General features: G+C 48.0%; 1 protein-coding gene and 1 long non-coding RNA gene across 2 annotated transcripts in view; one reads left to right on the top strand and one right to left on the bottom strand.

Annotated features, from left to right (window-relative positions):
* CDKAL1 (CDK5 regulatory subunit associated protein 1 like 1) overlaps positions 1-12794 on the top strand; it is a 648926-nt gene extending 636132 nt beyond the window's left edge. The window contains exon 15 of the mRNA XM_058667489.1: positions 12337-12794. Coding sequence (XP_058523472.1) covers positions 12337-12507 — 171 coding nt within the window. The 3' untranslated portion in view covers positions 12508-12794. The remainder of the gene's footprint in view (positions 1-12336) is intronic.
* On the bottom strand, positions 10326-12496 carry LOC131480966 (uncharacterized). The gene is made up of 3 exons (XR_009245923.1): positions 12364-12496; positions 11102-11180; positions 10326-10561 (listed from the first exon to the last, which is right to left on the bottom strand). It is a non-coding gene; the product is annotated as an uncharacterized LOC131480966 (long non-coding RNA).
* Positions 12795-14381: the final 1587 nt, after the last annotated feature.

Here is a 14381-nt window from a genome sequence, read left to right as displayed (position 1 = left end):
CCAAAAGAAAAATCAACATCCAAGGGAGAATGACCCCATTGAAAGCAGCCACTGATAACCTAGTTCCATAGTTTAATAGGTAACATTTGTATTCTAAGCAAAACTTTTCTGCGAGTGATTCCAAGAAAAAATCTTCTGAAATTGACATCAGATGTCAGAAGGCTTTGGGTTGTGTTTTTGTTTTTGCATTCAGGCCAACAGCACAGGCGCATTCCCGGAATAGCTTTGTGGAGCAGAATGTATTATGAACCCAGAGCTGGTGCTTAATGCTCTAAGACTCCCTACCCTTGCCTGGGTCAACCCGACCCCTGCCCTCACATCGCTAATCAAAGTGGCCACTTCTCAAATTGCAGGCACAGAACCAAGGTCATGTTCTGCTCTGTGGCTGAGGGCAGGGGTGGATTTTTCCCTAGTGGAGCTGGGGTTTCAGTACTTTTTACTTTGAAGGACTCCTTTAAGACCTGTACCTAATTCTGTATTCATAGTTTTACACACACACACACACACACACACACACACAGAAGGCATCGGGGTAATTGTTTGGTGTGGCTGCTAAACAGAGTGTTGGATCCCCATGACCCACACCGAGCGCCTCGCTTTGAGCCCTGGTTGCACTGTGGATTCCGGCTTTCTTGGTGTGAGCGCTTTGGTAGGCAGCAGATGATGAATCAGGTATTTGTATCCCAGCACCAGACATTTGCAGAGCAAGATGGAGTTTCTGCCTTCCAGCATTTGAGAAATGAACCGGTTGGTAGACAAAAAATTTTTTTGGAAATTTAGGAAAAGATATTAACATGTACATAATCTAGATGCATGGCTAAGTTCAGCTACCTCTGAATTGGCTGTGGTAATAGTGTGGCTGTGTGCAGATCTCTGGGAAAGAGTCTGTAGGTCTCACTGACATCTCAGAGCCATCTGTGAGTGGCAAACATGAAGACTCCAGTCTAGGAGACACTAATTCCGCCTCTTGGTTCTGATCTTGCAAAACCAATCTTAGTGATGATTTCATTAATTAGTAGAGACAAGAGTTCGTGACTCATGTGCAGCCATTGCCCTGAAAATACCATGTGACAGACACATGGACCTGAATCTCAGGTGTGTCCTCGGTGGTTACAGAGCTCATTGGAAAACACTGCTCTGTGTTCATGCATTCGTACACACTTACACACTTCTCTAGCCACACTCCCTTCCGGGAAGCCAGAGAAGAATTAGGCATTCTTGCTGCCTCTTGGGAACTCAAATACCTTCCATCACTTGAGACAAAGAGGGACTCTGCCTTCTTTTTATATGTATATAATTCTTGATTAACATGCCATTAGATATTTTAACACATGCATGCAGTAAATGGACCACTTCAGTTAATTCGCACTTTTGTCTCTAGATGGGGAACCTATCCTCAAGCAGTATATACTACATTGTCAGTGACAGTTGCCCCACTATGCTGTGAAACATCAGAACCTGTTGCTTCTACATCACCGTGTTTGGCACCCATTACCCAACTGCCCTCTATCTCCTCTGCCCCTCCCACTCATAACTTGCAGTAATCATTATTCTACCTTTCACACAAGAGAAAGAATTGTGGTATTTGTCATCTCATGTCTGGTTAATTTCACTGAACATAATGACCTCCGGTTCCATTTACACAGTGATAAATGCCAGGTTTGATTCCATGTTTTGGCCATTGTGAATAGTGATACAGTGAATATGACAGTGCAAATGCATCTCTCATGTGAAGATTTCAATTAATTTGGGTTTATAGTTATACTTAGAAATGAAATGGCGGGGCCATATGGAAGATCTGGTCTTAGCTTCCTGAGGAACCTATGCTGCTTTGCACCCCTACCATTGGTTTGATATCCCCATTTCTCCCCATCATTATCAACATTACTTATTTTCTGTCTTTTTTATAACAGCATGAGGAGTATATTTTCCTGTGGCCTGGTGATGTTAAGCATTTGCTCGTATGCTTGTTAGCCATTTGCATCTGTTTAGCTCCTTTGTCCATTTCTTAACAAGGTGGTTTCTTGTTAAAGAATTCAAAAACTCCATATTAATCTTCTGTCAGATCACTCGTTTCAAATATCTTTTTTCATTTTGTCTTTTTGCTGTGTAATTTTTTTAGACGAGTTAGGAATATTTTCTCCCATGTTGATTCTCTTCACTCTGATTATTTCCTTTGCTGTGTAGTCGTGCGAGTTTGATACAGTGCCATTCGTCTGATTTTGCATTGGTCTGATTTGCTTTTGAAGACTTTTCTGGAAAACCAAATTGCCCGTGTTGTCTTCAATGGTTTCCCCTGTGTTTTCTTCTAGTACTGTCCTGGCTGCCAGTGTTACATTTAGGTCTTTGATTTATGCTGTGTTGATTTTTGTGACAGGTGAATGTTAATGGTAGGAGAAATATAAGATTAAATCTTCTATGCAGTTTTGCCAGCACCGTTTATTAAAGAGGCTGCCCTTTCTCTAATACATGTCTTTGGCACCTTGGTCAAGAATCACCGGATTCATTGCTGGGGTCTATGTGTCTGCTTTTCCGTCAGTATAATGCTCTCTGGTTACAGTTACTCAGTAGTATGTTTTTAAATCAAGTTTTGTGATGCTTCTAGTTTTGTTCTTTTTGTTCGTTTGATTTGGATATTTGGGGTCATTTACGGTTACATACATATTTTAGGATTGTTTTATCTAGTTTTGTCAATAAATACACTGAATCTGTAAATGGCTTTGGGTACTATGAACATTTTAGTAAGAATCTTTTTAATCTATGAACATGGAATCTATTCTTTGCATGTCTTCAGTTTCATCAGTGTTTTATATAACTTTCATTGGGGAAATTTACACTGTTGGTTTAAATTTATTTCAGGGTTTTTACATTTGCAGTTATGGTGAATGACACTGTTCTAATTTCTGAGTTTCTCATTGGTGTATAAATCTGCCGACTATAGGTGTTTGTGTCCTGCAACTTTACTGAATTCATCTGTCGATTCTGGTTAGTCTCTCCATGGAGTGGTTAGGTTGTAATGCACACACAGTCTCACATGATCCACAGTGATAATTTGACCCTTCTGTCCCTATGTGTATGTCTTACCATTCTTTGTTTTCAATTAGCCCTGGGTAGAACTTCTTGACTTCTACTGAACAAGACTAATGGGAGTGGGTTTCCCATTATAGAGAAAACGCTTTCAGCTTCTCCACGTTCAGTATGATAAACTGGCTGTCCATATGTTGTATATAACTTTAAGGGACAATCCTTCTACCTTTTAATTAGTGTAGGCCTTTAGTCGTGACAATGTTTTATTGAATGCCTGTTTCTGCATCTGTAGAGATGATTATATGACTTTGTGATAGGTTATGTCTGTTTTGTGTATACTGAATATTCCAGCATCCCTTGCTCCGGATGAATGATCTTTTTAAGGTGCTCTTAGATCCAGTTTTATTTTTTCAAAGTCAGATTTACAGAGAGACAAAGATCTTCCATCCACTGTTCACTTCCCCAAATGTCCAGAGCTGAGCAGGTCCAATGCTAGGAGTCAAAAGCTTCTTTCCAGGTTTCCCACATGAGTGCAGGAATTCAAGGCTTTTGGCCATCTACCACTACTTCCACAACTGGATCAGAAGTGGAACAGCTGGGTCGCTGTTCTTTGACCATTCATTCAAATTTTCAGGCATTTTGTTAGTCTCTTCATGTTCACATTGTAATATTGAAATGTTACTGTGTCTTCCTTGTATTTCTATACCTCTTGTTAGTAGAAACACTTGTTGGTTTTCTCCTCGGAGACCTTTTCTCTTTGAAATACTTGTCACTGGCTCAGTGGAGTGTGTGTTCCTTCTTGAGGCTCCAAGGATGCATAGTGTGGCCTGAGCGGTCCAGCCAGTGAAGGATGGGGCAAGAGTCCAGAGTGACACCAGGTTGGTCATGGCCGTTCTGTCTTCAGCAAGTGGTAGAGACAGGGTGGTGATGTGCATGCTGACATCCTGACAAAGCTCTCTGCCAGGGCGACCCCCCACTGCCTGCATGTCCCACCCACTCAGGGTCTATACAGGGAGCTCAGTTGCTGGAGCCACGCCCGCACAGCCCATTGCATGGTCACAGGGACAACCAAGGTGTTCCCAGCCCCACGAGACTCCCCATCCGATAGAGGTTGGTGCTCCACTTTGGAAGTTTAATCAGGCACCTTTTGAGAGTGAGGGGAGCACCATGCCCTTGCTTCAGGGACCCAGGCCAAACTCAAAGCCAGTAGTGACCACGACATTTTCCCCCAGGCATTGGGGAGCACCAGTACCAGGAGCTGCCCCTGGTTTCTCTTTCCTTACTCTGATAACATCCCCCTCCTCCAGCCACTGGCTGTGGAAGTCCCCCACCCCCATCTTGTCCCACTCACTGCTCCTTGCGCAGTCTACCCTCTTCCTGTAGACTTTGCACAGCCAACCTATACCCTTGTTCTTGTATATTTCCCAGGGCAAAATCAGCACACCTTTTCCCTTGTAGTTTCATGTATATATTTTTACATTTTTTAATGTTTTAGTTGATTTGGGTGCAAAGGGTCAGGAAAGTGGGTGAAACCACTATTTTCATTTTTTCTTCCTGCATCTGGGGAAATGGGGAGAAGCCACACCCAGTTTCCTAGCTGCCTTTATATCCTGGGATGGAAGACAGCCACCTGACACCATCCCAGGGTCTCTGATGTAGGGCAAGCTCCAGGGGTCCTGGTCAAGAAGTTTTGATAGTTCAACAGTTCTAAATTACTTATCTCGCCACTCAAAGCATCATCCAATCTTTACAGAATCCATTGGTTGACATAGTTTACCTTAGAGTCTGTTTGCCCAAGTATTCACTGCCAACATGTGGTTGGGGTAGTTGATCAAGGTGTTCTGTTCTCCATCCTCTGTAGGCTCCAATGTACTGCCATATCCCCCATGTGCACGTGGATATGCTGTCCACAGCTCCATCTAAGCCACAGAGGCAGCCCAGCTCTAACACATGCACTCCACAATTCTGCAATTCCTCCGTGGTTGGGAGTCTAAGTCCAGCAATTCAGTTGTGGGGATTCCCACAGAAAGTTTTAGTGAGGTATTCCCAGACCGGATTCTTATATTTGCGAATACCAGTTCTGGCCATTCTGTCACACACACTGGTAGTTGAAATTGCTGGATGAATTCTGTCTCCAGCCCTGTCTTCTGTGCAAACCAGTGTTTGAGCCCAGCCTGATCCTGCCCTCATGCAAACCAGTGGAAGCTGCAGCCTGGTTGGAGTGACCTACAATAATCCCCACCAGGCCTGCCCCTTGCCCTGGTTCCCAAGCTTGCCAGTATGTACAGCAGACTGGTCCAGTCTGTCCCACATCCCATTCAGCGCTCATGTCAGTGGCCACTGAAGCCCAGTTCAAACAGTCCCACTATGCAACCTACACACCTGCTGGTGAGAACCTCTGTCTAGCCACATGTCTGCCCCAGTCCTGGTTCTTATGCTTGCCAGTCCAAGTGGCAACCCAAGAAGAAGGTGCCCACTCACTCCTGGACCTTGCACTCCCCGGGTGGTCTGCAGTTTAACATGACAGAATTACCCCTCCGTGCTAGCGTCTGCTAGTGGATACTGTGGCAGAGCCCAGCCAACCCACACCCACTCTGGCTTCTGTATGCACCAGTAGCAACAGTCAACCCAGCCTGGCTTTTCCCTGATCCAGCTCATATGCAAATAGGTGTTGTAGCCCTGCCCAGCCTGTTCTGGTCTGCCCCCCTCCCCCCCAGCTATTGCACTCTCCTGGTTGGGGAGCTAAAGGGATGCCCTGGCTGGGTTGTGGTTCCCACAGGGTGGGTGCAAAGTCCAGAATAGGGGCTGCTGTCCGGTCTGGATATGGTTAGTCTCCCTTGGCACAGGTGCAGTCTGGGGTGCACCAGACTGGGCTACACTCCAGCACCCACTGGTGCTCATGAGAACCAGTGTGGGTGTAGGACAGGCTAGGCTAGGTCTCTGCCCCTACTGAACCATGTGTGAGCTGTGTCCGGGTGTGGGTTAGGCTTGGCTGGGCTGTAACACCCAATGGTAAAAACTGGAAATGGGTGAGGACCAGTCAGGAAACGCCACTATCTCTGCTAGGACAAGAAGGGGACTAAGTAGGGCTGGCCTACTTAGTAGGGATCTACCGGTGTGCACAAGATCTGGCATTGGGAGAGGCTCTGATGGAGGAGCTTGGGGAACTCCTTTTAGACACAGTCCCTGCAAGTGAACACAAGAACCATGATAGGGAGCAGCCCAGGCCAGCCAGGTAATGGTATTCACTGGCATACATTTGGCTCAGGTTGGGGGCAAACCAGGCTGGGCCAGTTCATATCACCTGCTGATGAATCTGAGCACCAGAATGGAGTGTGGGTTGCCACAACACAAGCCAGTTCACAGGACTGGAAGCCTGCTGGACTGGGCTAGGCTAGGCTGTAGCCCCCAACAGTGTGAGTTGGGCCCAGCCAGGCTACAGCACCCACTGGCAAATGGCGAGGTGAGGTGGGCCATGCTAGACTAAGCTGCAGTGCACAACCAGCACACGTGAGACCCTGGGGGTAGGGTGTGAACTGGGCAGGGGAGCTGCATGGGACTCCCCTGCTGGGCCATGCACATGCAGATGTTACAACCTGAACCTGTCTAGCCCATTCTCGGTCCCAGGACCTATGAGTGTTGGCATGTTCCGTGATCACACCTAATTCAGTCCATCACCACCCCAACTCGTAAGCTAACCAGTGGGACTTGTATTTCCACAGGGTTGGGCTCACTTACCCCCTGCAGAATCTAGCCCCAGACCTAGTTCACTTACGTGCTGGATAGTGTCATGGCCCGGACTAATGTGACGCCGTCCCCTGTTCTGACACTGAGTCAGGGACTGGGATCTGGCCCTGCTAGAGAGGTCCCCAGCCCCAGCTTTCATGTGGGCTGGCTTGTGGCAGTCAGCGATGTTCTGCATTAACAAGCAGGACTCCCATGTGGGCTGGTGAATCAGTCTGGCCTATACAGACCCTCCAGTCTTTCCCCTCCAAACCACCAGGGCTCAGTCCCCTGGTTTACCTGCAAGTACAATGGCCTTGGCATTGTGAGTGCCTCAGGATTCATTCCTCTCCTGCCTGTACAATGACCTTATCCATGGATGTCCCCAGGCAGTTATTCCACACCCCCATGAGCCCAGAGCCCATCGGCAGGCAGCCAGTGGACAAAGCTAGGTGCCACCAGAGCCAAGATGGCGCTGGTTGATTTTTTAAGCAGTTGGGCGAGGCTGCACCCCCCCCCCGCCCCATCAGCCAAAAGCAGCCGATGGAGCAGAGGTCCCCATCTGCATGCCTAGCCCAAGCATCGCGTGTTTTTATGAAGGTGAAATTAAGGGGGTCCTTCTGGAGCAAGGCTGGTCTGATGCGGCTTCCTTCTTTCATGTTTTACTTGTCTTGGGAGGTCTTTATTTCTGCCAACTTTTAGAACTTTTCTGTGTTGCATTCTTGAGCGGCAGATTTTTATCTGAAAGGTGCAGTTTTGAAAACCTGGAATATATCATTCTATTTCCTACTGGCCTGTAAGTGGTCTACTGGAAGGAAAATCTGTTCATCTAGTGAGTGCTGCCTTAAGTAGAACTTGTCAGTTTTATCTTACAGATTTTAATAATCACTTTGTGTTCCCATTGAGTTTTGCTCTAACACTTCCATGCATTGCAAGGAGGATCTTTTCTGAGCAGGTCTACTTGGGGCTCTGGGGGCCTTCTATGCTTGAATGTTCACATCTTTCTCAATATTGGGATTTTAAAGCTATTATTTAAGGGAATGGGTTTTCTATGCTTAGTTAAAAAAGGAACGTTTGGGAGCCTATTATCATCTGATAGATACTTCAAAAAGTTGTCTTCACATTCATTCTTTCTTCCACTTCATCTTATCTATTCTTGAGGTGTTCAACTATGTTTTTTGCTTAGCAAGATCTTTGCAAGATTTGTTTGACTCTTAAGGTCTTTTCTCTTTGTGGAATTTCTCATGTCATGCATTGGTTTTCTAATTTCTTTGTTTTGCACATTATCCTGCAACTGTCTGACATCCCTTTGCGTTCTTCACCAGGCATTTCCTCCTTCTCCTTTCTTTTACTGTTTTCCTGTGGGGACGTCATACTGCCTTGCTTTTCCATACTTCCTCCAACCACATGTTGATATTTGCACAGTGGATGACCAGTTATTTCTATACATTTTAATGAGTGTTTCAGGGCAAATGGCTTTTTCATGAAAATGTATGTCTAGGTGTTGGTTGGTTAGACCGTTTCAGCTTTGGTTTCAGCTGGAGGCTATAACGTAGCCTACCTGTATTACGTGGCACACCTCCCAACCTTTTCAGAGTTGCATGGATTTCAGTAGTGCCCCATGGTGTCACTTAGGGCCCCACATTAGCAGGAGCAGCACTGGGATCATAGTCATGCCAGCCCCGAGTTTCTGTGGAATGTACCTGTTCATCCCCCAAGGAAACTTAGCTTACCTGGGACTGTGGCAGATGCCCTGAGAATGTTCGCAGCAAGCTGTCTACCTTGCAGTGCCCCCAGCACAGGATTGGGCCAAGGCTCACACTGCTGAGGTACAGCTGCACCCCAGGGTCATTTCAATCACAGGTGATAGTGACCAGGGTATGAGTCCAGTTATCCAGTGCCACAGTAATCCAGATGGTACCAAGGCAGGTACCAGAGGCGCTATCCAGAGATGCTGGCATGGAGCAGAGATGGCTGGGATCTGCTGATTGTTTCACCAACCAACACCGAGTTTTTTTTTTTTTAACATTTTATTATTATTGGAAAGCCGGATATACAGAGAGGAGGAGAGACAAAGAGGAAGATCTTCCATCCGATGATTCACTCCCCAAGTGAGCCGCAACGGGCCGGTGCGCACCGATCCAAAGCCGGGAACCTGGAACCTCTTCCGGGTCTCCCACGCGGGTACAGGGTCCCAAAGCTTTGGGCCGTCCTCAACTGCTTTCCCAGGCCACAAGCAGGGAGCTGGATGGGAAGTGGAGCTGCCAGGATTAGAACTGGCGCCCATATGGGATCCCGGAGCTTTCAAGGCAAGGACTTAAGCCGCTAGGCCATGCCGCTGGGCCCCAACACCGAGTTCTAAGGATGGGTGGTGAACATTCTGTTGCCTAACTAGACAGACACTAAGTTGGGCTACACGTACTAAGACTTGAAGGAAGCCACAGGGCTCTGCACAGTCTATCATATTTGTACCAGATCCATGCAAGAAGATATGGTCGTACAGGCTAAGACACTTATCCATCCTAGGAATCAAGGCACTGGTCTTTAGGTGGTTGTTTGCAGATACTGGCCTGCGGCTAGGGACCTCTGGATCTCATTGTTGTAGCAGTGGCAATGAGCCGCAGGCAAACTCTGATCTCAGTTTCCTGCCCTACTCTCTTGTAGTTCAAGTCCTGCTTATTGAGTGAGGTTTGGGAAATGGTGGCAGCCCCTTTAGCCACCCTGGCTAGGACCTGGGCTGTTCACCTATCTGAGTCACCAGGTACCATGCAGTCTCAGGAGTGCACACCCAGGCCCTATGCAATTAGCAGTGACACACACCAAAGTGAATCTGTCCCACCATGGCGCAGGTCCCTGTGTGACGTCAGGCCAATTCACAGGCATTGTGACCACTGGCCTGGGGCAGAGTGGCCTTTGGCCCTGTCTGGTGCTGGGACTCACCAAGGCAAGCTTGCCGTTCAGCTTCAAGGCAGAGGCCTAAGCTCAATTTCCCGTGGACCTCCCCTGGAGCTTAGTCTGGTACCAGAAACTGGGGGAGGTGTAGGCCTTTGGTCATCTAGCTAAGGAGGGCCCAAAGACTACAGGTACTGGCCTGGCACAGGGGTAGTGGGACCTCATCTAGGCTGCATGGTAAGCAGCCTGGTACTGAGCTTAATTCTCTCTCACTGTCACCTCATGCCAACAGAAAGCAAGGCATCTTTCTCCAGACTGTGGAAGAAAGAGACGACTACTCTTTCCTTTCTGCTCCCTTAAGCGAGTCTTCTCCTGTTAGTATATTGAAAGCAGACACTCTGGCCCCTCACCCGGCTCCCTTACCTCTTGTTAGTATGTGAATCACGGTCCACCTCACGATCTCGGTCGAGAGGATCACCTTGTTCAGCCACCATCTTTCTCCGCCCCCGCCCTTGCAGCCTTGGAGCTATCTGTAATCCAAATGGAAGGTCATCAATATGTTTCCAACCTCAGAACACCATGCGGAAAGCCAGGGGCTCCCAGGGGCTGGAGCAGCTTCGGCTACGCCGTCATTGGTCCCCGTGAACGTAACCATCAGTGCTTCCTGCTGTGGGCATGGCTGCTCCGTTCGGTGCAGCTGTGTGTCGGCCTGGGCAGGACCCAGAGTTCAAGGAAACCCACAGAGTAGGGGCCCAGCTACCTGGGAGCAGGGATGTAAATGATGGTTTGACTTTAATCAGGGTTGCAAGATTTATCCTAGAGGCCAGCAGCTTTATTAATTTTGCAATTAGTCTCCTACAGTCAAAGCCAGGCTCCTTCCTCATCCATCATGTGTAAATATTAGCCTGTGGAAATTGCACTGTGGAAGTTACAAAGAATAGGAATGAAGAAATGAAAGTATCTCTCACTATCCACTCATGCATTCACATCCTGTACATTCTGTGTCCACAACAACTGTTTCCTTTTCCATCCCCTCTGCAACAGTTGCAACATAGGCCCTGGTGATCTGCTCCATGGTGGATGCCTGCACCTCCCTCATCACCCCCCACATCCCTGCACAGGCGCCATCTAGCACACATGGTGACCCCAAAGAAGGCAAATTCACCAACAGCTAGCGGAGAGCACATGCTGGGAGAAATGGGCCCAGAAAATGGTTCTTGGCTGCATTCCGTGCTGCACTGACTCCCTGGTTCCTCCCTGGCGGCCTCTGAGTCCTGCCTCCAGGATGTCCCTCACTTCTCCTTCCAGCATTTCTCATCCACCTCTTTACCACGCCCACTTCTCACAGTGTTAGGGGGAGGTGACACTGCTCCTAAAGTGGCACCTTGGGGGGAGGGAATCTCCCCTCACAAACTCGCTTAGAAACAATAAAAGCTCTCAAATGGCACGTGCTCCCTACCTGCTCTTCCTTGGTCTCGGTCCCAGCTACTCACACCGTCTCCAAAATCATTTCAGAGCTTTTTCCATGCCTGGTGTACCTAGAAAATAGCCTTTATAGAGTTGGAGGAATAGCCTTTATAGAGTTGGAGGACATGTTCAGAACCAGAAATCCACACAGTAGAGTTCAGGGCCTGGCATAGTGGCCAAGCGGCTTAAGTCCTCACCTTGTATGGGCCAGGATCCCATATGGGTGCCGGTTCTAATCCCGGCAGCTCTACTTCCCATCCAGCTCCCTGCTTGTGGCCTGGGAAAGCAGTCGAGGATAGCCCAAAGCCTTGGGACCCTGTACCTGTGTGGGAGACCTGGAGGAAGTTCCTGGCTCCCAGTCAGAACAGCGCAGCCCTGGCCATTGTGGTCACTTGGGGAGTGAATCACTGGACAGATCTTCTCTGTCTCCTCTCTATATATCTTGACTTTGCAATAAAATAAATCTTAAAAAAAATAGAGTTCAGCTTGAATCAAGCTTTATTGGGAGCACTCCCAGGCGAGGTTCACTGGTCTGGTACTGACAGTGGGCTAGGGAAGCCGCACCCAGGGAATGTGAGGGGTTGTTTCATTGGGGGGCTGTAGAGGTGAGGTTAGGGGACAAAGGAGTGTGCCTTCAACTTTGGTGGTTCCCTCTGTCACTGCTGGACTGCTGGCCCAGGAGGAAGCTGCCTTCTCCTGGTGAGGCCCTCTCAGTCTCCACGTAGGCTTCCCGTCACCCACCCCGGCTGGGCCTTACAGAATTCACCTGGCACAGTGGGGTCAGTGTCAGGGACTGCCTGTGGGTGGGATCTGCTTGTCACCCAGACCCTCCAGCAGAGCAGCTAGAAGTCGGTCCTAAGGAAGGTGTTTGCTAAATATAATGGCTCTCATCTTTTTCTACCCTCATTCTTTGAGTGAGCCTAGTTGCAGCCCTAGAACATTCTGGTGGGACAATCTAAGTCACAAAGTCTACCTTTCATCAATCTGCCCTTGGTTCACTGTAGGTATACTGTTTCTCCTCCTGTAGTCTTGCATTAGGAAAATGAGGTGGCTTTGGCCCATCAAGGAAAGCAACCATGACTTACTCCTACCCACCTTGGGCCACCTGGTCTACAGTGAGTGTTCAACGGCATGCGCTTTGCAGTGGGGAGTTTGCTCACTGCTGGACCTCACAGCAGGGCTGACTCCGCATCCTCAAGTCACCTTCTCTCCTGTTTGTCTCCTTAGGAAACCACCAGCAAGCTCGGCACTCACCACAGTTCCACATCCCGCAGCGCAGCAAGTTCCAGAACGGCGCAGAAGACACCAAGGCTGCATGAGGACTGCGCCCTGAGGGTCGCAGTGGGCCTCGCGCTGCTGGCGTTTCTCGTGGCTTCTTTAGTCAGGGTCTGTAATTAGAACACAACCAAACCAAGTGTCCATGAAGAAGGAATTCTAATTAAATCCTCAGTGGCCAGGAAGGCCACCACATCAGTTCTCCAAAGGGCAGTGATCTGTGCGAGCCCAGCTGCCTCTTCCCCGACACACTTCTTAATGAGGCTCACCCTGTCTCTCACGGAGTGGGGCCCCTTGGTTATCTGACCTGAAACCTAATCCCAACTGCCACAGCATATTTTTCAAATTAAACTCCTTTTGGTTTATTTTTAGGAAGCAATGCAAGTGGTGGCATTAAAAAAAAATGTTGCAGTCAGTACAATGACCAAGATCATCTTTTTCCCAGGAAGAATTTTTAACTTTTAATAAACATTTTTACATACGCCTTCCCCTTCATGCATTGTTTAAAGTCTTAATGCTACAGACATCTTTTTTCACAGCAGATGTATGCCGAAGAAGTTTATATTGAAGCCTATTTTTGGAAGGCACAGGAAAAGGCCACCAATTAAAGGACTCTGCTCAACACTTTGTAAAATTTGAGCCATCACCTATTGTCTGCAGCACCCACAGACTCCCACAGACGGCATCTGTCAGAAACAGACCGTACCCATTTTCTAACGTCTTCTTTCTACCTGACACCATTGAATTCAGCGAGTCTACTTGCAGTGGAAAAAAAAAACTGGTGCAATAAAGAAATGCAACACTTGTCAGATTTCAAGTTACTTGGATTTTCAGGCAAATGAAAATCAGGTGTCTGGTGGAGGTTGCGGATTTTAAACCCATAACACTTGCATGTCTGTAATGGTACTTGCATATTAAAATTTAAATATGCCTTTGGTTGGTGAATTTAAACTTATGTATATATAGTCACACATATATATGTATTTAATATTTTTATTTCTAGGTGTTAGTACTTTTCTCTTGAACCCATTATGTGTTGTAAGGAGAACTCACATTTACAATCCAAGATGAGTCCAGTATCCACTTGGGAGCCCCCTCACTTCTCTGGGGAAGTCTGGAGGGCTGGCAGAGGATGCTTCCAGTTGCGAGCTGTCCACAGTTGGACCAGACAGGTGAATAGAAATGATACTCATCTAGCCAACACCCAGGGGAGAAAAACACCATGTTAAAGCCTTGAGTCACCTGTGCGGCACCTAAGAACCCTGAGCCCCATATCCGACAGGTTTTGCTGCTTTCTTTTGCTCCTGCTGCCCCCACTCTTCCCCTCCCATTTTATTGGACAGTCACACTGTATCCAGCTCATGCCTGGCCAGGGGTCCTCAAGGATTATTCCGGCTGTGCAGACCACGCCAGGATGGCAACTTGCCCGGATGGCCACTTTCCCTTGTCCGTTTGGTCCAGACAGGGACAAGAGGCACAGCTGTGCAGCAGAGCCTGGAGCACACGTGATCTCAGCCACTGTTTCCGTGACCCAGAGTGTTAACAAAAGTCTGGAAGCCCAGCTGCTGCTCTCCTGTTACCTCCAGCGACAGGAAGGGAGGTGGTGATGTAGACACCTACCAGTGGCATTCTGCAGAGGACCAAGCCCAGGGCTGAGCCTGCACTCCCACCCTTTGAAGGCAGGCATGGCCACATGGCTTGTTTAAGTATGAATGCATGGGGCACATGTTCCTGTGTAGCAGAGCTCCCCATGTGCTTGTCCCACCACTGTGAAGGATCCTCAACAGAGCCCCCAGCAGCATGTCCAAAGATGCACCAGTGAACAGGCAGTGTGCTTTTGTTGTGTGAAATAACTGGACTTTGGGGTTGTGCCATGGCGTGGCCCAACTCCCAGCATGGTGGGACACTTTACCTGCAGATTGAAAACACAGCTATGTTTTTTGTTTTCCCTTAGTAACACCTATTTTTTTTTTCACGTGTCCCCCCACCACCTGTAT

This window comes from Ochotona princeps, chromosome 1 (assembly GCF_030435755.1).
Source record: "Ochotona princeps isolate mOchPri1 chromosome 1, mOchPri1.hap1, whole genome shotgun sequence".
NCBI classification, from domain to species: Eukaryota; Metazoa; Chordata; class Mammalia; order Lagomorpha; family Ochotonidae; genus Ochotona; species Ochotona princeps.
Note: the sequence above shows the minus strand (reverse complement) of the source record. Positions and strands in the feature narration are given on the sequence as shown.